Raw genomic sequence first — 23,599 nt, 5'->3', positions numbered from 1 at the left:
TTACTTTAGGGCTTTTCCAGAGCCTACTTTTTATAATTCACTATGAGGTTTCAGCCGGTTTTGTTTAGTCAGTGTGGATGAGTTACTGTTGATGAATCGTAGCGTGCACTATTCCCAAAACTTGATTAAATAAAAACCTATTACAGGCATAATGAGTCTGAACACTAAAGCAAAACTTTGATCAAACTAGGTGGTGCCAGCAGTGGCTGGGTCATTGAGCTCTCTCGATATACAAGGTTACTCTTTGTTCAAAAGATCATCCCCACTCGATGCCCATGTTTAGTTTGATCTACCCCCCCGCGACCCAAAAACTCTGTGGGAGGCAGGGAGCGATTGTCATTCTTTGACATACCTGATTATCCTCAATCCGCCCCGAAGGGAACGGAGAGAGGACAAACCATACCACAAAACAGACCGGAGGAAAGAATGGGGAAAAGTAAGTCGTAGACGGTAGATGAGGGGAGACAAAATAGAGGAGAAAAGGAGACAAAACTTGGAGGAAGCTGAGAACGTTGCAACTGGCAAGTTTGGATGTGAGATGAAAGGGGGGAAGAGAAGGAGGAAAAGAGAACTGTGTAGGGGAGGGAGGGTAAATGGAGAGAGGTCCATAAGCCCCTGGATGATGAGAGGGAGGCTGACTCTCCCAGGACAGATTTGACAGGTTTCAGAAGTGGGGGAGCCTGCAGCTAGAAGTGTCTGCCTGCACCCTTAGGAGCAGTAGTGAGGGCTGGTGTGGAAATTGTGATTGGGAATATGTGCTTAAGACAAACAAAACAGAAGAAAGTGTGCCTGATGAAAGTCGTACGTGTGTGCATGTGTGTGTGCATGTGTGTGTGTGTGCGTGTGTGTGTGTGTGTTTGTGTGTGTGTACGCTTTTCTTTTACTTATGTCACAGCGTGAAGTACAAACTTGAAAAACTACAGGATGCAAATCCACCCGAGTCTGACAAATACAGTAGTTTAATTGGCTTTTTGTTTAGTTGCTGCCCACGTTCTGCTGGTGCGTGATGTTAGAATTATGACATCTTACATCCACAAAAAAACCCAGACATAGGCTTAGCTTTAACTCAAAATTAGTAGTTATCAGCTTATAGCTCCAAATCAACTTACACAGCTGACTTGTTTGTGTTGCCGCAGAACACTTGGATCAGCCTCTGCATTGTGAACTCTTGGATTAAACAGAAACGAACACATGTAGGCTAGACGAATAAATAAATGAAAAGGAGAAAGGGGGAAAAAAGGATAAACTTTTTTTCCCTCCCTGCACAAACAGCTTAGTATTGGTGCAGTGCAGCCTGCAGAGAGCACCACCCTGCCAAAATAAAGATGAGCTGGGGCCTGTAGTAAAGGAGACGTCTGCCATGGGCGGCCCCTGAGATCTAATCAGAGGGCTTAATATCCCCCACAGCGAGGAGACCTTGGCCCCTCAGCCCCCTCAGCCCTGACACCCCTGACGCCCAACCCGGCTCAGCGCTCTGTTCAGCTTCGCTCTGCTCTGGCTCCACGGCCAACAAACTCCACAAAGTTCTCTCTCTCTCGCTCCCGCTCTCTCTCCCTCCCTTATTCTCTCTCATTCTCAGCAGGGAGAGACACAATGGCCAGCCACTGATCCTGTTTGGATTTGGTTTTGGATTATTTCTTTCCCGTTTCTCTATGTCCTCATTTTAACCCTCTAGAAAGACATGCCTCTGTTCCTTCTCTAAATGGGCATTGCAATGGCATATTTCATGTGACTCGTGGTGCCAAATACCAATACAGTGTCCCCTCATTGTTTGTTCCAGCTTTGTTACATGTTGCATGCTAATTTGATGATGAGGACAAGGAAAGAGTCTTCACACTGCAATATCTAATCTTCTCTCGTAATCATAAATATAACCCAAGCCTGTACAAATGTCAAAATTTAAACATGCAAGATGTAGTTTTCTGCCGCTAGGTGTCTCTCAATCAAAAGGCAGAGCAGTCATTTTTGACAGTTTCTCCTGCTTATGTTTCAGGAGGTTTTTCATCATCTCATTAAAACTGGAAAATACGCTGATAAACACTGCTGCTGACTTTTGCTAAGCTTGTTTCTCTGATAACTTAATATCCAAACGTCCAAAGGCTAAATTCTTTCATCCGGTTAAAATATATAGTAAAAAGATCAAGCTCTAAAAAGTTTATTATAAAAATGTGGCTTAAAACTGGATAAATAAAGTTCATTCAGGATTGTAAGCACACAATTAATGCTGAAATGTAAATATATTAATTATCTACAAAGTTGTTGAGCTTCCATTTAGATCTTTGTCTTAAAAGTCCATTTAGTATTTATTTTTCATACAGGAGACTTGTAAGTGCCATTAGTCCCTTTTAGGCTCTGGCACTTTAAATCAGCTGTCATTGTCCACTTGCATATGAATGAATGCTGAGCTATAAATTGATAAATGCATAGCTGATTAAATGTGTCTCTTGCTGGCCCTGGACCAGATATGCATGTAAACAGCGAGCATCAGCTAACTTGACATCTCAGTTGTGTTTGGCCCTATTGTACAGTATTTGAAGGCCCCCCAAGTCTTGAATCCATTTTTATTTTTGCTGTATTGACTTTTTCCTCTGCTCGCCAAAGACATAATGAAGGCTTCCTGCAGCTGCCGTGACCTGCTTCTGTACAGTATATGCAGACAAAACACAGCTAAAGAAAAAGAGCTATTGTTTATCAGTGCATTTTGTCTTTCAGGGCATGTATTCCCCACAAAGAAAATTGTCATCGTTTTTGGAGCATAACAGAGGCACAAATGTGCGTGATAGCCGGGGCCTTAACCTTGAGCGGCAGTGTTTTGTAGCAGACTGTAAAACCAGTCATCTATCTGCAATTATGTTTGTCTTCATATTGTTGTGGTCATTAGTTACAGAAATGGACCATGGAGTTGTTGTTTGTTCATTAGAGGAGGTTTGTTCATTTCTGGTTAACGTGCTGCCATGTTCCAGAGACAGCTGTCACCCAGGCATTAGCAGTCTGAAAGCATCACTACAGTGTGTCTGCTTTGAATCCAAACTTTTATTTCCCAGGTCAGGAGTGTGACATTCAATGAAACCCAGAGTGTCTCAAGTGTACGCAGCTCAATAATTAATAACCGCTCTCCCAGGTGAGCTCAAATTGGGACACGTTAATGTTGCAGAGCCACGCCACGGGGCTGCAGCGACCCCAAAGCCATCTCCGACAGACACCTCACCTTTTGTGGCGGTGCATTTTTTTCCCTCCCTCTCCTTGTGGCCCCACGGTGCATGCATTAGAAGAAAAGTTATTTTGAGCTGTAAGAAATTCAAATGAAGCCGCCACATGCTAACTTTTCCAGAGCATCCAGACCTTTGAGATTAGACAGCCATCCTTAAAGCACAAGGGTCTGGGATAACAAACGGCATGTTTGAAGTGCTCCTTGGAGAATGCAGACACACACACACACAAGCAAGACACATTCACTCAAGACGCACACAATTGCCTCCCCCTTAGCTTTCCAGCATGGACTATGGCTTAATTAAAGCACAAATGCATGGTATATGTTTTAAGTGCCAGCGAGTTGTGTGTTTATATGATGGTGGATGCAGTCTGAGTTTGCATGAATAAGTAGTGCAACACCATGAATATTTATATTGTCAATATAATTAGCGATGTAGACTAATGGAGGCCATGTTTTGCACTTGAAGCCATGCCAATTTTTTGTGGCTGTTTATTTTCTGGCTTGTTGTCCCCACAGTAGTGCTAAATAAAGAGCATCATTATTCCCAAAACATTATGCATCCACTAGCTCTAGTGCCATGAATATGACCACTTCAGCTTCACTGTTAACATCTAAATTGTTCTTCTTCTTTTTTTTCAATTATAAAGCTCATAACAATGTTTTTTTCGATTGTTGATAGTGCATTCATTTGTTTGTAATTAAGTAATTTTCCTTGCCATTTGACATAGTCTGTCTTCAGTTTTTATTCAGGCAGATGCAATTATGATGTTGCCTTTGTTCCCTTAATGCAGGCAACAAGGCTCTACTCTAATTTACCCAGCCCAGTCGCTAGAAAGAAATGCTGGAGTTGTACGTTGCTTGAACCACAGATACATTGAATCTCAAAGTTACTGAATCACTGCAACCTTTTTTATTCTCTCCTGTGGTGTTATAAAAGTTTTAGGGTAAAAGAAATATATCAACGCATTGGGTGGCAGTTTTAAACACATGGTTAGCATTGTGAATTCAAACAAAAAATATTTTTTTATCTTCAGGCACTAAAACTAATTGGTGACGTTAAGGTTTTAGTTAAAATACTATTAATTGCAATTCAAGTCAAAGTTTATTATAGGCCTCAAAAACATCGAGTGAGATAAGCTACACACAAAGTAAATAATAAACTGAAAATTTGACACATATAATAACAAAATATAGAAAACCTTACATAACTTACATAACTTACATTCATGAAGGCAAATATATGCATACACTACACATACGCCACCACCAAATAACCACACGTAAGTACTGGATGCAAGATTGGAAAAAAGAAATGACTGTATTGCGTGGGGTACTTTGAGTGTGAATGAACAATTTGGGGTATTTACGTACGAAAGAAAATTTGAAGGTCAACTTAAAATAAAAATAAAAACACATCAGGTTGACTTTAGGACAGGAAGACCAGTTTCTTGGGTGAAAGTTTGGTGCTTGTTTGACTCATCCAACCATCCCGACTTCCTCCTTATGCGGTCTTTAAAGCTTGTTACACTCCTCTAAAGCTAAAGGGTGCCGAAAATGTTTCATATCAATGTATCTTTGCTTTATATAAATGTACAATGCTAACATATTTCTCTGGCAACTGGACTGAATTCACCACAGTCAACAACATTGATTTTTTTAAATTTCTCATAATTTTTCATATTGCTCATAAATGTCTTCCCCTCTGTCCCCATGTCTCCTTTCCTTGTATGTGAGCAGTGTTCGTCCAGTCCAACAAGCTCCAGCAGCACATCTTCTCTGCACACGGCCAGGAGGATAAGATCTACGACTGCTTGCAGTGCCCACAGAAGTTCTTCTTCCAGACAGAGTTACAGGTGAGCCTCGGGCTGGTGCAGCAAAAGAGCCACCAGCAGAAGCTGCGACCACTAATCACACATGACAGCTTAACAAACACTAAACACCGCTCACCGCACTCCCGATATCCCCTCTATCCCGGCTGGGATGAGAGACTCAGAAGGAATTATTTCAGTCCGTTTCCAAAACTCATTTGTGATGTGCAGATATGATTTGATTTGCTTATTAGACCAGCAGAGCACTAAAATATCTGGAATTAGAGGATTAGTGGAATGTTCGTTTTTGAAGAGGTAATTACATACAGTGCAGAGGCAAAAACACAGTTGAGTCAATATGCCTGCATCTCCCCTCCTAATCACAGAGGAGGCCTCATGGCTAAATATGAGCTTTGTCCTCTGGGAGACCGTATCTGCCCTTCAACAAAGTTAGTAGTTGGACTTATGAACTCGCAACGTTAGAGAGATAATCCATTTTCTAGCAATCTTTTTCTCGGGTCCTTGGAGAACCTGAAAAAATGAAACAGACCTTATTATATTATTTCACTGTGGTGGTGTTTTCAAGCAGCTCTGTTTTGTTTGGGGGATTCTCTACCATACACATGGCACACTTCTCATATTCAGATCTGTTTCTATTACCTTTTGAAACTGAATCATTAAAATATGAGTAGGCTATAACCACCGTGTTTAGCCCAATCGTCCAAATTATTCTTAATTTGCCTTAAAGCACGAAGAGAAACCAAAAGCTCCTGATCACATCCTCCAAGCACATCTATCTGCTACTTGGATTAGCAGCACTATGTATTAGCAGGTAGCCAGAGGATGTATCCAGGGCTTGGCCGCCCATTGATCGGCAACGATTTTCATATTGAGATTCAGGTTGTAAACACAGAGGCGTGTGTCTGCCAGGAGGAAGGTGAATGTGATCATTATCTGCTGGTCATTTGAGCATAGCAACCATGAATAAAACAAGTCCTGATCCACCTACATGCAACTCTACCACAGAGAAGGCTATTTAACAAGCCTCATGTTCCACCAAACTGCAGACATAGTCTTTTCATTCATGCCAAGGCCTCCTATTTATCACATTTTCATCTCTCATTGGTAGAAGTGTTCTCTATATAGCAAGTGTTGTAGCAGGTACCTGTAAACAATCTCAAATAACCTGGGGATGTTTGCCTACTTTTTTTGTTTGACATTTTTTGGAATGAAGTGATCTCCACCTCCCGGAGGTGTTGTTTCATGCATGATTATATTGTTTTACACTCTGTGTGAAAAAGACAACAGTAGAACATGAAAGACCTATGGCACTTTGTAGTGAAACAGGGGGTTATGAAAGGAGAGCAGGAATGAGCTTGGGGGATAAGACAATCATTACGCTCAACCTGTGCCATGCTCTGAAGGCAGTCCCATGTGAGTGCATGCCGGTACTCTCGCAAACACATATGGAGTTCATATAGATGCGAGCGTCATTTTCATACAAAAAATACACAACGTCAGTTTATTTATACTTTTACCAAATCAAAGCTTTCTTAAGGTTTTTTTTTAATGTAATAGATACTTCTTGATCCCTAAGATACAACTCCTGGACCTTGTAAGGTCAAAGCCTTTAAAGAGGCACTTAACCTCGAAAATCAAAAATACATATTTGTACTTTTACATGAAGTGCTATTTATCAATTTAGATTGTTTTGGTGTGAGCTGGAGAGAGCTGGAGATATTGGCCTTTGAGATATCTTCCTTAATATAATGAAACTAGATGGCACATTCACTTGTGGCGCTCAAGGTACCAAAAATACATTTAACAAACTCAACAGCGATGTCTCTTTCCAGAAATCATGATGCAAGATAAACCACAGACCTTGTCGTTGGCGGTTTCATTGGTGATACATATTGAGACTGAATTTTTTTTTTAACTGTTTCAGAGCTCATTTTCTGCACTGGAACAAGCGGCACTTTCTGCCCTCCCTTCTTTTCGACGGCAACTTAACACACACACCGTCGTAGTGCCCAAGTAGCCTCGCCTCCTCCAACAAACTCACAGCGCTCTGTTCTTTCAGTCATCTCATCCGCAGCAGTTGAATAGAATAATTTGCTGGTTTTGTTACTGTGTTAGCTCATTAAAGATGATGTTATGCATCTTTTGGACCGCAACTTGAGTTCAAACACTTAACTTTATTTTGTGCTGCACATAACAACCTAAACATGTCACCTGAATTTTTCACGAAACCCCTACAAATGCCCAATTGTCATGCCATGCTTACTGCAGCCACGGCTCAAACACAACAGATTTTAAGTGCAGAGTTTCCATAACCATAGCCTTTTGAATGTGAGACAGTCACATAGGCTTTTGAACATTTTCATTAAAGTTTTAATTATTGTTAATGTTTACTACAGTCATTCTGCTAGCTTCCTTTTTTTTTGGTGCTTCTAGAAGTGCCATCTAGTTCCATTATATTGTAGAGAACACATGGTCAACACCAAAATAATCTAGATAGCCATATAGGTAAGATGAGGAATACATGTTTTTGATTTAGGTGTGAACTGTCCCTTTAACAAAGTGCAGGTTGGAGTCTTGTTTTTAGTTGTTGTTTGTTTGCAGTTGCCATTTCCCATGCATCACACTTCAAAATATCTCACTGACACGGGGCAGTCGTTTGTCAGTCTGTCTGAAGTGGAGCTGTCTTCCAGCAGCGAGAGAAGTGGAAGCTCTCTCTCTTTGCCAGGTCTTGAGTTTGGAGTTTCTCCCTATTTCTCCCTGACACTCTGGCCCACTCACAGGCTGCCTGGGCTCCTCATCTCTCACAGTAGTCGGAGGGGTCAAAGGGCCAGTGCAAGCTGGGAGAAGGAGCGGCGAGAGAGAGAGCTGCCACGGCAGGTAAAGGGAAGCAGGAACGATATTTTATTAATTTGCTGCTGAGATCCTGAAACAGACCAAAGGCTGTGACAGGTATCCAGTGCACCGCTCCACATCCTCCCCCACCGCCTCCCCCCGTGAACTCTACCCTGCGAGGGGCTAGCCAATTTTCGCCAGCCTGTCGAGATGGATGATGGGAGAGCATCCGTCTAATCAGCCCTCCTAGGACCCCCCGCCCAGCCGCCCCCCTCAGACTGGCCAGATTGACTGACTCCTGGGCCTGTGTGCCCCAGAATCCAGATTCCAAAGGAGAATAATCTCTCTTGCTCTCCCTCTCTCTCCCTCTTTCCTCTTTCTTTCACAGACAAAAAAAATAAGCACTGAGATACATAGACCACCATTCCCCTAGATACTCTCCAGAGGACTCCCCTCCACCATCACACACCCTCACCCCATTAAAATATGGAGCAAAGTCTAGATATTTCATGAGGTGCTGATGGGGAGGGCAAGCGTGCTCGCTGTGCAGCGCTCTCTCTGACCCTCAACTACTGCCCACCCCTTGAGCAACGAGAGACATGGCTTCACGGCATCCTCTCTCCCAAATAAGACCCACTGTCATGTCATTTTAAAAGCAGCTACCCCCTTATGAAAAAAGAAAAAGTCCCTTGGTTCTAGCAAAGGCCACATTGCAATGTGAAACTTGATAACAAACTTCCTTGTCCCTTTGCGCTGGCTTCAGATACAGTAGCTTTTCACAATGCAAAAGGAACTGAGCCACTGACAATGCTGCTAGGCTGGATTAATTAGCCAGATTCATTAACTGATGGATTCGCAGTATATTAGCCACAGCTTAAATCTGACATTTCTCTGAGTGCAGTTCATTTGTGAAGAAACACACAAGTTCAGCTCCTCCAGCGATGGATGCGGTGTACTGGAGGGCTGCAATCAGAGGCTTCTCTCCCAACGATCCCAATTCCTCCAATGACAAGACAATGAGATTGAAGTTACACAACACTGAAGATGACATTTTCTGTGCTAGATTCCCTTGGTCCTTTTAAGCTGGGCTGTCTTTTTTTTCCCCCTTCCATCCTCCAATTTCATTATCATTCTTTGGAAGTGACACGAGATTGTAAGTCATGTGTTAAGTCGTGCCGCGATCGACGGAGGAGTGGAAAGGACTGGGGTACTGTATGACTTCTCCCTCTCCTCAGACGCCCGCAGGACACGTACCTTAATTGGAGTGTCTTTTAAAAGGATTCCTTCAAAGACAATCCAAAGCTCCCTGGCCTTAATGAGTGCTGAAAGTGACAAGAGCACATCTGCATCATGTTCTACTTCCCCACACAAATGAGATTCTCCTCTCCCTGTGTGATAGCCATTATTGCCAAGCTGTGACCAATTCCACTGTTTTAATTAAGCATATTTATAGGCTTCACGGTCACCAGGTGTAAACAGCTATGCATGTCCTTCTAAGACAGAAAATAAGGGGAAAAAATGAGAGATGGACAGTCACAGAGAAAGGAGGGGAGAGAGTGCAGCACAGGAAACAAGTGGGTTAAATGCATTCAAAGTGTGTATGCAGTGTGCTGCATTTTTATATTATAATGCATGGAATAACTAAAGTTTATTCTATGAATGATGGCTCTTCAAAACAACATTTTAGGCCTTTCTTTTCCACCTACTTTTCATAAACTCTTCAGCTTGAAGCACAGAGACTTAATTCCCCAGAAGTTTTTCTTTCTTTTTTATTTTTTTTTTTATATGAATTTTAAAATATGCCCCCAAAAACGCCCCAGCTGCCCCACGTCCCAAAAGTGTCGCACAAAAGCAAAGCTTCATGTGTTTGTCCCTAAGCGGCTCTCAAACACCCCATTTTCTCTGAATATCTTGATCTGCCAAGTGTGACAGCTCTTCACGCTTTTGAAAGTTGTATATATATTCTTTTTCTTTTATATGACAACTTGTTTTCTTCTTCATCACCCCAGGTGCTCAGAAATCTGTCACCATTTCAAAAAGTTGCACTACAAAATAAAAGAACAATGAATTAGAAAAAAAATAAAACAGCTGCTTGTGAGGCGCCATCATTAATATTTAAGCTTATTTATAATTATGTACAACACTGTACACACACTGTAAATGGGGACATAAACACCCTTAGATGACGAGTGATGTATCACAATAGTGGTGTTCTAGTTTTGTAGGTGGATCAGAATTAGACAGCATGACAGACCTAATGATCCTGGGAGGATATTCTTTTTCGTGTGTGTGTGTATACATCTGTGTGCGTGCTGTATGTATTTGTCTTTGTGTCTGTCTCTCCCAGGGTCTGATATGTGCATGCAAACACATTGTCTGGAGGGAGACATGACAAAAACTCCCAGAAGCCTTTGAGCTGTTCTTTTTTTCTTTTTCCTGTGTTGCACCACTGGGGAAAGTTAAATCCAAACAAAGAGGAGACGCTTGGTGTACTGTGCTGGAATCCATCACCGGATCTCTCCCTCAAACATGTCTCTTTTACTTTTCTTAGTTGACTTTTTCAACAACTTTGATAAACGGCATTTTAAGCGCTTCTCAGGAAAATTCACTACAGGTTTAATTTACTGCCTGTAGTGATTTGATTTTCAAGTGTCTATTATGTTGTTGATGTTAACAAAATGCAACAGAGGCCAAAATAAACAGCATTAGAACAATTATTCCCTCTCGATTTCATATTCGCACGCCGCAACACCAAGGTAATTTAACTCTTCAGCTTTAGGAAAGGATGCTGAATGACACTGGTCAATTAAAAGCAAATTTTCCTGATTCGCTCCTCCATTTTGCTGGGAAAACATGAGAGTGCAGATCGACTCTTCCCATAGAAATGCAGGAGAAAATTTAGTCCTCAAAAATCTCTGCATTTGTGAAGTGGCATATCTAGCAGCACAGGAGAGGGAAGGGTGGGGGCCAGACGCTGTGTAGCATCCCTAGTCAAAGTCTAGTCCCTGACTGAAGTGGTTAAATGTGAGAGTAATTGTGTTTTGTTTCTGGGACTGACATGTGGAACCCCATGGACCCCATCTCCCTCCCAGTGACAGGCAGAGATCCTCCCCCCTCGCTCTGTCTAATTAGAGGATGTAGCCCAGGGCTCATGTCCCAGGAAGACCCATCCCCCTCCCAAGATGGCTCCCCTAAGAAAGCCCTTAATTGGGTTCTTTAGTCATAGTCTTCATTTTGGCTGGAAAGGCATCTGTGTGTTGCTATCACCTCAGAATACAGTTTGTATCACTCTCTTGTGTTTTTTCTACCTCTTTTTTTCTCTCTCTCCCTCTCGCCGGCCCTCTCTCTATTGCTTTCCCTCTCTCCCTCTCCCCGTCTCCCACTCTCTCCTCACTTAATGAGGCCCCATAATAACACAGCAGTTGTGCAGTTGTTTTGCTACCTCAGTCAAACAGCGGGATCACTGCATAGTGTGTTTCTAGTACCATTCACTTGTCTACTTAGACAGGGTAATGAGTATCATTTGGAGCTACAAAGCACCAGCCCACAAAAAGGGTGGTCCGTCATCTCCGGTTACACCTCAGAAGCATTTGGTTGGGGTAGTTAGACATCTAATCAAAGCGTTTCAAGCATTATGGATTTATTATATATTTTTACAAGCGTTCAGTGCAAATTTCACCGGGCGCAATATGACACACATGGAAGACATTGAAATCCATTGCTGTTGTCAACTCCACCCTAGCCTAGTGCTGTTACTGTATGACCATGACTCCCCGGGCACCTCACTTCAAACAAGACAGTCTGTTACCAAGGAGACCAGGCCGGTTGTGGCACAACAGTGTTTGGGGTCAACCCTCCCTACGGCCTGATAAGTGATGACTGTGGAGAATGCCAACTGCTGTATTATTTATTTATTTGATTGTGTTCTTCATTGGCTAAACTAGCCAGCAGTAAGCCTGGCCTGAGGTCAAAGCTGGAAAGGATTACTCCCTCAGTGGACTGGTCAACAGTAGGGAATGCACAAAGGGAGGACTGAGTCAATACTGGACCGAGTTCAACACACCATTAAAGATCAAGGCAGAATGCAGCACTCTTGTCTCTCTCCACAGCAGTTTTGAGCGATAAGAAACGCTTCACATGGTGGCAGAACTTTCACGAAATCACCCTGGAAGCAATGCTGTCAATACTGTCCCTGATTTTATCTTCCAATCATTACACAAGCCTAAATTAGCTTAAATATCCATCGCTTAAAGTCACCCTGCGGTTCGGAGCCTCAAAGAAAGACCACAGGTTCTTTGTTTTAGTATCATTTGATGACGTTCTCTTATGCGTTAATTAAATTCCTGAGTGATGACTACGGGTATGCACAGGTCTCAGTGGTTTTGTGCACGCTCCCCGTGCTCCAGATGCAGCTATGCAGACTTTACCGTATGTCAGCCATGCAGGGTAAGAGAGACTGATAAGACTTTTAATCAGAGCTTAGAGGGGGATGTTTACAATTTGGACCGTTCCTTTCATTTTTTGATTATAGATAAACTAAATAGGACACTTTAGCTGCAGGGGTTAAAATAAATGTGCTTAAATCTTCTAATTAAATAGTTTCTTTAATGAGGAATCTTTACTGTAACTAAGACTCAGAATTACAAATGGGTTTTTTTAACTGTTGGACTTGATAGGCACAAAAAATGTCTTTTAATAATCAGTTCTCTATACATATTATAGGTCTCCTCCATTCAAATATATGGCATTAAATACAATTTAAAAAATCATACTATTATTAACAATAATCATCATATTTATAATACATAAAATACATCCATATTAAATGAAAACAAAAATAACTATAATCTCATAAAAAGGCTTGATTTTACAGTCAACACTTAGACCTATTATTATGTCCTTCACCGCACACTTTCACCACCTCTTCAGTGTTACAACTTATAACAAATTCCAAAAACATCTCCCAAATATGAACAAATTCAGAAGCTTTCTTCCTCACTCCATAGGTGTGTTTTTCTAGAGCCAAACTTGCTGTTAAATTTTTCAACCATCGGCCAAGAGAGGGTCGATTCACATTCTTCCAACAGAGTGCAATCAAACACCTCGCCTGTAACAAACACAGGTCAACCATCCCTTTGTCTCTCAGAGAGAGAGTAAAACTGTCTGGAAACAGGCTCAACAAGCACAGCCTCGGACAGGTATTTGGGGGTGTAAATATTTTTGACATTTTGGGTTTTTTTTTTTGTCAGACATCTACGATTAGGATATTATTAGAGAATATCCCCAAACTGTGTAATAATCTCCCTTTTTAATAGACAAAGTGACAGTAATACATTTTGGTCAATATCAACGTTCACACTGAATAACTATTGTAAATTTCTATATTATGTGATGGCATGCCAATTGTTGTAAAGGCACCTTTCAAATCGACATCTCGGACTGAGATAAATGACATCAAAGTTATTAAATGATTTTATTGAAAATGTCTAGCCTAGCATCAATGCTGCACTAGTCTTTTGAGGGTTAAGTGTAACTTCATGCTCACATTTTAATGATGTATTTGATTAAAAAAAAGTTTATATATAATTAAATAAATTGTTATGATTCAAGGATAAAGCACTGAGCATTTGAGGGCTACATAATGCGACGCATTCTGTTCAATTATATGTTCAGCGCTACACTTAAAGTCGAAAGTGCACACAGCTTTGTTTGTTAGAGAAGACTTGTACAGGCCATGGCTTAAAAAGTCATTACTGCTCACTCAGCTCTCTAACCACTCGATAAAGCCTGGGTTTAACGTTACATGCTGGATAACACCAGGTAGAAGAGCAGACGCAATGTACTTACCATGTGCTCTGCAGGTATTAACATTATGCTAATCAAACATTGTTAGCGCTGCGATTAAGCTGCTACATCTCCTCTCTGTGATGTTGGACAATGTGAAGATTGTCTTTAATACGGCGAGATCAGATGAAAGAGAGAATGTGTCTGCTAGACCGCTGGACTTCCTTTGCAGAGCTGATGTAAGAGATGCACCTCTGTTGCCTCACTGGAGACCGGGTGATATCGATGGAGACCAGAGCAATGGGGAACGACATAAAGAATGATTAGTTAATAAATCAACTCCCCAGCTCGCTTGCTCTTTCTCGCTCTCTTCACTTCCCCAATCGTTCCCAATTTTTTTCTCACCCTCTTCCTCTCTGCAGCAGTGTTAAATTCCTAAGACATGTTGCACCTGTTTGCATGGGTACACAAGACCCCCACCGGATGTTCCCCCCTCCTCTCCTGCTACCCCTGAGGGCGTTGCAGTAGGGTGATGTAATCAGATGAAAGTGGTGGTTTTAATGGTGGCACAGAGCCGGTGAGAGAATAGGAGAGGAGGAAGAGGCTCGCTCCGAGCCAATGCAGCCAGTCCTCATAAGGGAGAAGCGGGTGCGCATTATTGATCAGAGCAAAATTTAATTTAGTGGAGAATTGACTGCTATGGTTTACCTGAACACTGCTGGTAACTGGGCCCTGCAGCAGGCCTGTGTGGCCAGCAGGTGGTTGAAAGGATCGAGGAGGAGATTAAGGGTTGGATAGAAGGGAAGGAAATGGATGATAAAAGGAATGGCAGAGTTTCAGGGGGAATAGGATGGCATTGAAGGAGGGAGTTAGGATGAGAGCTAAAAGGCTTAATAGAGGGCATCTAATCCTAAATTGCAGCGATTCTGGTGTGACACCATTAGCGACATCCTCCTTACTGGGGCAGTGGACATTTTGGTCATTTTCTTCCATGAGATGTGAAATATGTGTTTCACATCTAATTTGACATTTGTGGCTGGGTAAGTATTTAACTTAAACAGCGGCGGTGCAGAGGTACTTGAACAACTTGACAAGGATGAAGATTGGAAAGTGAATTCTTCCCCCCTCCCCCCCGCCTGCCATACTCATACACAGAACAGTTTATAGCTGCTCTGCGGAGTTCAGTATCCACAGAGATAAAGGTATCAGTTTCATTTTCTTTTAACGTTTTTTTCCCCCTCTTTTCCTCTATTTCCCTTTAGTCTGCATGGCTGCCACAGCCACTGAAGTCGTTTAACACCGTCCTTGAGAAAGCCCTCAGTGAGAAAACTCCTGGCATGTTTAAGGAAAAGGTAGAATGCAGTGTGTGTCAGACAGAGCTGGGACATGCAGAGGGGGGAGCCATTCCCCAGAGGGGTTATTTTCCCCTCTAATAGCTGTTACGAGCCCTACATTATATCCAAGGAGCTACGTTCCTTTGGGGTCCACAGTCACACACACACACACCTAGACACACTGGCACACTCACACAAAGGCATGCACACTCAGTTGAGCACAATTTTTCTCTCTCTGTTTCTCTCTCTTCCACACACACATACACTAACTCGGGCACACACACTCAGTCCTAGCCGCTTTGCTCTCCTCGTGTCAATATCCTGCCATTTGAAGTCACGTACTGCAGGGGCTTCTGGGAGTCGCCGAGGAGCCAGGCTGACGGGTAATGGGCCGCATTCATTAATAAGGTTGCCGTGCTCCTGTCCCTCCTCAGCAACGCCAAGGATGTCTTCACCGGGGGGTAGGGGGTTGGTGGAGTGTGAGGAGGGGGAGGAGGTGAGGTGGGGCGAGAGAGAGAGAGCGTCCCGTTGGGAGTCTCCTCCCAGACTCACTTAAAGGAGCTTTATTTCAGCAAGAGAGGAGAGAGGGAAGCAGAGGAGCTGTCCGGGGCCGCCTCTTTAAAAAAGGGAGAGCAAGGCCCAAGCGAGCCACGCTAACCCTTACAGGGGTCACACTCCTGCTCCCCGTCAAACAGCTTATTACCCCACCTGTCGGGAAGTAATCGCCCGAGCTGAAAGGAAAGCTGTCGAGGTGTTTAAATGCTTTATATGGAGGCAGCTGAAAGGGTAGGGATGAATGCAAGGGGGGCTAATAGTCGTCTCCTAGTGCTGCCCGAGGGACTCCGCACCAACAGGACTGAAGGTGACTGCTTTGGTAACTCTTCCCACTGAGGTTGCAGTAATCTTATATTTTAGTGAAAAATGTCATTTCACATCCTTTAATTCTGCGCCTATGTGCAGAACAAAATGTATGTGTGCACTGAGGCGTGTGTGTATTTGTGCATGCATGCGTGCTGATGACTCTGTGACAGGTGTGTCTAGTCCGTGCCAGTTTAGAGAGTCCAAGGCCGTGTTTTAAACAGAGCGCAGCAAGTGGGGCATGTAGTTTGCATTAAAGGGATTAGCAGTCACTTCAAAAGATGACCTGGATTCAGCCCACCAGGGACACCAGTTACACACCCCCTGGTCCACACTCCCTTTAAAGAACCTGGCACAGCTGCCCCACTACAACCACTCTCAACGGCCTGTGTGTGTGCCTGCATAAATTTGGGAGATACAGCAAAACAGAGTTGTTATCCTGTCATAGTGATTTGTGCACTGTTACATATTTACCAAAGTGCAGAGGATCAAATCTTCAACGGCCTCACCTGCACACGAAGTATTTCTTTGCCTGCACATTCAATAAGTGTAGGCGCTGGATAAACACGACTCTAAGGATGATATTCCATCAGGTGTGCCTGTGCCTCGTTATGGATTTGTTTCCATGGACACAGTCTTTGATCGGGAGGCAGGATTTCTGAGGAATGGGATGTTATCTGTCAGTGGTCTTGTGTCTTTGTGTTAGACCACGACTTAACTATGCTTAATCCCAAAGCCAACCGCCATTGATCCACATGTAGATTTGACTCCTGTGCAAGTTAATTGGATCTGGATAATGAATGCTTAATATGTTTGAATGTCAAGATAATGAAAAGGTGCTTGTTAATCATTACATTTAAAATACATTTCAAGCTGTAGAGCATTAGTGTCCTTGGTATGGGGGACAAATAATGTCCCCACTGTCCTTTCAATAAAAGAGACGGAGAATGAAAGATACATTTGTTGTATGTGATCATAATGTTTCCCCCTGTTTCCTTTTGTGTCCTTGCAGAACCATTCGTTGACTCAGCACAGCAGCTAACATGGCAAAGATCAGCGCCGTGGCCGAGAACAAGGATCACATGACGCAGAGAATAATGTCTGACCGCCAATTACCGTCAGTGCAGTTTCCCACTGACTGTCTTGCACTGAACTCTCGATTCAGTTTCACCACAAGGAACCATGCCACAGCAAGAAAAAAGAAAAGCAAAGAAAATAAAAGAATGTGGGGGGAAAAGAACATAAAAGAACCCTCTCCGTTCTTTACTAACCATTATTTCAAAAATAAAGAAAAAGCCAACTTGTTTGTACATAGAATTCTTCATGTGTTGCTTAACTACAGCTATATTGCAATCTTATACAGTATTTGCCAATGTACAGTTCAAAATGTTTGTCCAAAAAAAGAGAAAGGGGGGGAAAAAAATATCAATGATGTTGTCAATCAGACCAGATGGGACTCAACCAGTTGTGTAAAGGAGAAACAGGGTGCCAGTGAGAGCGTAGGAAGCCGTAGGAACCGGCAAGTGTTGTCAGGAGGACTCTTTTCATCAGCGCCACTCCTACTGCGCAGTATGTCACTCTGTATCCTAACATGGTCAATCATTATGGGGTAGAAAAGCTTGATTCACCAGCATAGGCTGAGATCTTGTCTGTGTCCGTCGTAACATGGCTGCCAGAGGACCAGCTGAGAACGGCGGTGCGACTAATCTGCACTGCCTGCGCTGGAGTTCAGACGAGAGGCAAAAAAATAAAAAAAGAGGAAAGAAAAAACAACACAGAACAGGAAAACAGGACAGGATGCTGATATATGCAAACGCAGTGACACAGATTTGGAAAAGGCTAGTTCCTCTGGTTGGCTCGTGAACAGAGGCGTGAAGCTCCCATGTGGCTCTCAGAGCATGGGGAAATCTCCAGCCCACTGACTCAACCTGTACATTTCTGTTGTCAATGTTTACTGCTCATTGAAGCCTGGAGATTACTGGAATTTTTTTTTTCTCTTTATGTTTTGTTATCTATTCCTATGTTTTTGCAGCAGGGGGAGAAAATCCTTTTGGATTTTGGGGTCAAGAAGACTGCACATAATTTCAGTCTGTTTTGGGGATATACCGTGGTTCCAAAACTTTGTCCCAGGCTCTCCTGGAGAGTGCCCAAGTACTCCTCTCGTTTTCTTTGCAGTGTCCCATTGCTCTCTGCTCAAGCTGGAAGCCACTGTGGCATCATACGAAAACTTTAAAGCATTCTGTTATGTAAATGTTTTGCATTCATTGAACCTGAGATGCACTTTTGTATAAAACTTTAATGTTTTGACATTTTGATTGAGAATTGTTCGTACACAGTTTACAGGAAATCATCATCTCCTGCAGCAAAAGGACAGTTATCTCTGATGTTATTAAAATGTATTGTACAAATATGGAGTTCTGTATTTGGCAGACCTCGTTTTTTTGTGTTGCACATGTGATGGAAATATTAAAAACTGTATGAGGAAATGGCTTCATTGTCCCTTCATTATGTCTGCCTTAAATGTGTGTTAATGTGTGTGTGTGAACACAATTAACCCATCAGACAAGACCTATGACAGCATAAACACAATCATCATCAAAAGCTTACACTGCTTTTTTTCATTCTATCAGATTGCATCCTATTTTTCCTCGCTCCCTTGTGGCTCTCGCTAACAAACATCTGAGCATCTTAAGGGAGGTCTGTGTTATTAATGACTCCATTACCCATCACCCTGTGCGGTCCCATTCTACACACCCTTGCGCTAGGTCTATTTAGGGAGCCTCCAGCACGCCGGGAGATGGAGGAAGAGATTCTTCTGCCTTTGCGGGATGGGACAAAACCCGCGCAACAACATCTGTCTGTCCCAGCAAATGATTCATCAATGGTGACACACGTGCAGCATAACATTTGTTGAAGCTTTCAGTTTTGCTTTGAAAAGACTCAGCACTGCAGCTCGTTGTAACTAGGTTATACTGGGAGTAACAAATGACTGTGAAGTCATGCATGCTTCATTTTAAATATATATCAAATACGGTATTTCATAACATACTGTATATAAAAAATGCTGCATGATAACTTACATTGTATGCAGTGTTGGGAGGGTTACCTTTAAGACACATTCCACTACAGATTACAGAAAATATGCCCTAATATATCAGTGGTGTTATCAGTGTGTCAGTTGTTTGTCACATGAAATATTAATATTATTACTAATAACCTGCAAATGATAATGTTCATCCACCCCCCTCTTAAAATTATTTACTCTGGTTGGCTTTCAGTAAGTGTAATTGTTAATTTTTTGAACTTTTGTACAACTATGGCTTCAGAATATCTCTCCTCCTCCATAAAATATCAAATTCTGATTGAAAATATTTTTGCAAAAAGGGAAAACACAATAACCAGGATTAAGGACCAATAGTTTCATGAATTCCACAATAATCCTGTAGTGAGAATCTGATATTGGGACAGCCATATTTGGAGAAAGTATTCCATTACATTACTCAAATTTTAAAGATACTTCAAAAGCATCTTGTTGAGCTTATGTGTGTGTTATATTTCTGTTATATATTTATATGATTTATTGTGATATTTCCATGCCAACAACACATTCCTGAGAATGTTCTAGCTGTTTAAGTCTATTTTTAAAGACAGTAACCGTATTCAGAATACCATCAATTTTCAAAATGCATGTGTGTAACAGATGTATTTTGTCTTTTAAATACATAATCCTGTTACATGTAATTCTACTTTCCTGCCCTGATTGCATACATATTCAAACATAAATATGAATACTAAGAGAAGCACTATAATATTCATATATATACTGATTTGATCTATTATGTGCAGAACACATAAAAACATATAAATGTGGCCCTTCTGGCTGCTTATATTAAAGATCATTCGTCACAGAAAATGATCACATAGAGTATTTTATAACGCATCCATGTAATCAGGGTTAAGGGTTTGTTTTATTCACTATTCTTATTTCAAGCATAACATCAAATGTGCATGTTGTATGTCATCTATTAGCTTTTATTACATCAGTATAATGAGGATCAGATGAGGAATGGACAGGGTCTTTTACAGTGACAGACTTCCACAATGGAGACGCAAACCCCTCCTCCAAAGCAGAGATGGTACAGCCCAACATTAACTGTCATACTGAATGCAAGCTGGGCATCCATTAAACAACTTTGCTAGCATCTCCCCGTGCCAGGCACTTTTAATAAGCTTCAAGGGCATTTGAACGGGTCCAGAACTTTGCTTTGCCAGAGATGGACTGGCCCACATCATCCATTACATTAAATTGGGTGGCGGCCTCCAGCTCATATTTATGATTTAATTAAATTCACTTGTGAGGCGTATCAGAACCACTGCGGCCTCCCTTTTAACGCCAGCCTAAGCAGCAAAACACACACACACACATCTACACACATGAGTGCATACACAAGCGATGTGTTTCTGACACTCGCCCAAGTGTGAGACTTTGTGGGCGCTTTGGCAGGGGCGTTCTCAGGGGTTCATTTAAAGCAATATAATTACACAGCCCCCAAGTATTCTTCCATCAGAAAGCAGCAGAATGGATGGCTTGTTCAGAGATAACTTAGCCTGGCTGATCCTCTGTGGTGTCGTCGCCTGAACATAACCTCAACGCAAGTGGCACTCAATGCTGCTAAGAGCCTGGCCAGTCCTTGGTGGAGCTGGGCAGTCAGGCCAGATGTTTGGGAGTAGCTGAAATGCCATTGTTCTTGTCCAGGATGTGTGTGAAATGGCATTTTGTTTTTCCTTTTTTTTTCATTTGACAGCCTAATACCCATAGTCCCCTTGAGGAAAAGTGGCAGCCTGTGTTAAGACTTTATTAAAGAATTATGAGATCCTACTCAACCTGTGCAGTATGTTGCTATCCACAAGGCTGAAAATGTGCCACTTTATCCCATATGAACATCTTGCACAAATGTAGGTATGCATTCAGTATTTGTCCCTTGTGGTCCGGTGTCCTTGCTATCACTCTTCTATGGTGCAAAATTTAGTTTGGTGAAAACTCCACATTGTTAGGCTGCACATTCCTCCCACTGAAGGAGACCTCAGAGACCTCTTATGGCATTCAATATGTGCGCCCAAGCGTGAGATCCAGATCCATTTGGCCGGGAGATCCACTGGGAGTGTCTGGGGTAACCCAATCTCTCACACCGGCACTCCACAACCAGAGAGCCATCTTTTCACTTCAGAACTGTGTCAGCAAAATGGACGCCCCAACCTCAGTATGTAACCCTGCCACATTGTTTATGGATCAAGCACAAAGGCCTTTGCTTTGTTTATATATTATGCTGTTGTGTATACACTCTGTTTCTGTGTCTTTCAATGAAACTGTAGTCAGTGCAGTGAGAAAGACTGTCCTCCACCCAAAACAGCGATCCTATGTGTCATTTGTACAGCAGCTCAAAAGAGAAGGATCCATCTATGACACGCCTACTTTAAAACATGACACGTCCTCTTAATAACTGCATTCATTTCATAGCTTTAATGACTTGTTTCAAACAGTGACCATTCATCATTCGGTATGTGTTGATCTTGTGCTAGCAGTAGGGGCACTAATTTTGAAATTGCTCCTGTGGGTCATATTTGAGGTTAGGAACAAATGGTTTGGAGGACTTGTTGGAATAACCAAAAAAATAATATTTAATAATAAAACTGTTGTGAAAGGCAGGCCTATATCTCAAATAGATTCAGAGTAAAGTGGGATGCCAACCTCTACCCTACATTTGAAGCTAAAAAAACAAAAAACTGTAATAAATGTATTTATAAAAATAAAAATAAAAAGATTCCAAGTTGATTTAGGTAGGGAATGTGCATCTTTAATCCCATATGTTTTTTTTTTAACCTCGTGTTTACTGGCCCTATTTCTTGGGGGGAAAAATCCTTAGGCTTACATAGTTTCAAAAGCATACACATACATTGATTTATGGTTTTTGAAAGCTTAGGGCATCATGTTTTCATCATTCAACACCATAACATCCCTATCTTCTATAAATAAATTATTATGAAAATGTATTTTTTCATATATATTTTAATGACACAATACAATAAGGCTCTCTGAAATAAAAGGGGTTTAGGCTCCTGTTTCGGCGTGTAACTGGAGGTTTTCACTAGAGGGCACACCAGAGAAGTTAAACCGTATAGAAATACCGGATTTATAGGATGTAAATAACAAACATGCCAACACGCTAAGATGTCACTATATTCAAATGTAGTGTGTGATGTAGTAATGGTGAGTAGTGCTACACTATCCCTACTGTTCACGTGAATATCACATCTTGCGGAAGCGTATTACTTTCTGACAGCGCTCCAAACAGATGCAGGACCACATACGGGTGCGTCTCAATAAATAAGAATATTATAGAAAAGTTTATTTATGTCAGTGATTCAAGTCAAAAAGTGGAAATAACACATTATATAGATACATTACACACCAAATAAAACATTTCATGTCTCTCATTTATTTAATTTCTTCTAATTATAATGGTTATGGCTTACATTTAATGAAGACCTAAAATTCAGTGTCTGAAAAAAAATGAATATTACAAAAGACCAATTTTAAAAAGTATGTTTAATATGAAAATGTTGGCCTCTGAAAAGTATGTCCATCTATATGCACTCAATACTTGGTTGGAGCTATTTGACTTGAACTACTGGAAATGGACTTTTCCATGATATTTTAATTTATCGAGATGCACCTGTAGTTAACGAAAAGGATAGATCTCAGGCCAACTTGTGACATCTTGGATAGATACAGCTAAGACGGACAGCAAAGGGCCCGGGTGGGGACTCACTTTATATATGCTGGACGCACTTTATCAGGTGAGCTACCAGGTGTCCCCACCCCATATATTTTCTGAACCACTTATGCTTTTCAGGTTGTCATGGGGGACCAGCCCACATTGGGCAAGAATCAGGATCCACCCTGGACCAGGTGTCAGTCTATCACTGAGCTAACACACATATAGACAAACAAGCACATTCACACTCTTCCCTCATAATGATCCCCCCTGTCTCCTGAACTGGGAGAGCTGAAGGTGAGTACCCCCCTCCAGTCATCTCCCTCTGCCTCGCCAAGACAAACACTTGAAATAGATAAGGCACTAGATTCTTCTTCTTCTCCTTTTTTTTTTGGGTGGAAAGGACGGGGGTGGATCTTCAAAAATGTATTAAACACCAAGCAATAAAATATAGACCAGGTGGGGTCAAATTCACTGCAACTCTCCAGGCTCCACAGCCAATGTGGCCAGCGTGATGATATGAGGACAAGGGAAGAGTCTAACAAGAGGAGAGAAAAGGGAAAGAAAGTATCAATAATGCAGCGAACACCGTATACAGCTGACAGTAAAAATGGAAAACACACTAACTAAGAGAGAGAGGAGGACATGGCGTATTCTGGGCTGAGTCTCTTGTTTGTACGTGGCAGAACACAAATTCATCGGTTAAATGATTGCAGTTCGTTCTGGCTGCTGGAACAAGAGTTTCAGCACTACTGGTGTGAGTGACCACAAAAGCACCATTTTGTGCTTTCAGTGTCTTTAGAAATCTTTGTATATGTACATAAAACGCTAATGTGAGATAATCTTTGCTCGTTGACATCTGCCACATGTTTACTTAATAGACACGTGGCACATCAACATTGCTGCACAAAATGTGGAATAGGATGAATCCAAAAAAGGCTTTTGATCTGATTTTTGTTAATGTTTATTCTA

The 23,599-nt window shown here is 41.9% G+C and overlaps 1 protein-coding gene across 4 annotated transcripts in view; it reads left to right on the top strand.

Moving 5' to 3' along the window:
• Positions 1 to 18,341, top strand: part of LOC131979856 (zinc finger protein 521) — a 101,406-nt gene extending 83,065 nt beyond the window's left edge. For all 4 annotated transcript variants that reach the window (XM_059343912.1, XM_059343909.1, XM_059343911.1 and 1 more), the window contains 2 exons: positions 4,952 to 5,067; positions 16,864 to 18,341. In XM_059343912.1, the coding sequence (XP_059199895.1) occupies positions 4,952 to 5,067; positions 16,864 to 16,893 (146 nt within the window). In that variant the 3' untranslated portion in view covers positions 16,894 to 18,341. The remainder of the gene's footprint in view (positions 1 to 4,951; positions 5,068 to 16,863) is intronic.
• The last annotated feature ends 5,258 nt before the right edge of the window (positions 18,342 to 23,599 follow it).

Source organism: Centropristis striata, chromosome 11 (assembly GCF_030273125.1).
Source record: "Centropristis striata isolate RG_2023a ecotype Rhode Island chromosome 11, C.striata_1.0, whole genome shotgun sequence".
Lineage (NCBI taxonomy): Eukaryota > Metazoa > Chordata > Actinopteri > Perciformes > Serranidae > Centropristis > Centropristis striata.
The sequence above is the reverse complement of the archived record's forward strand: the minus strand, read 5'-3'. Positions and strand labels throughout refer to the sequence as shown.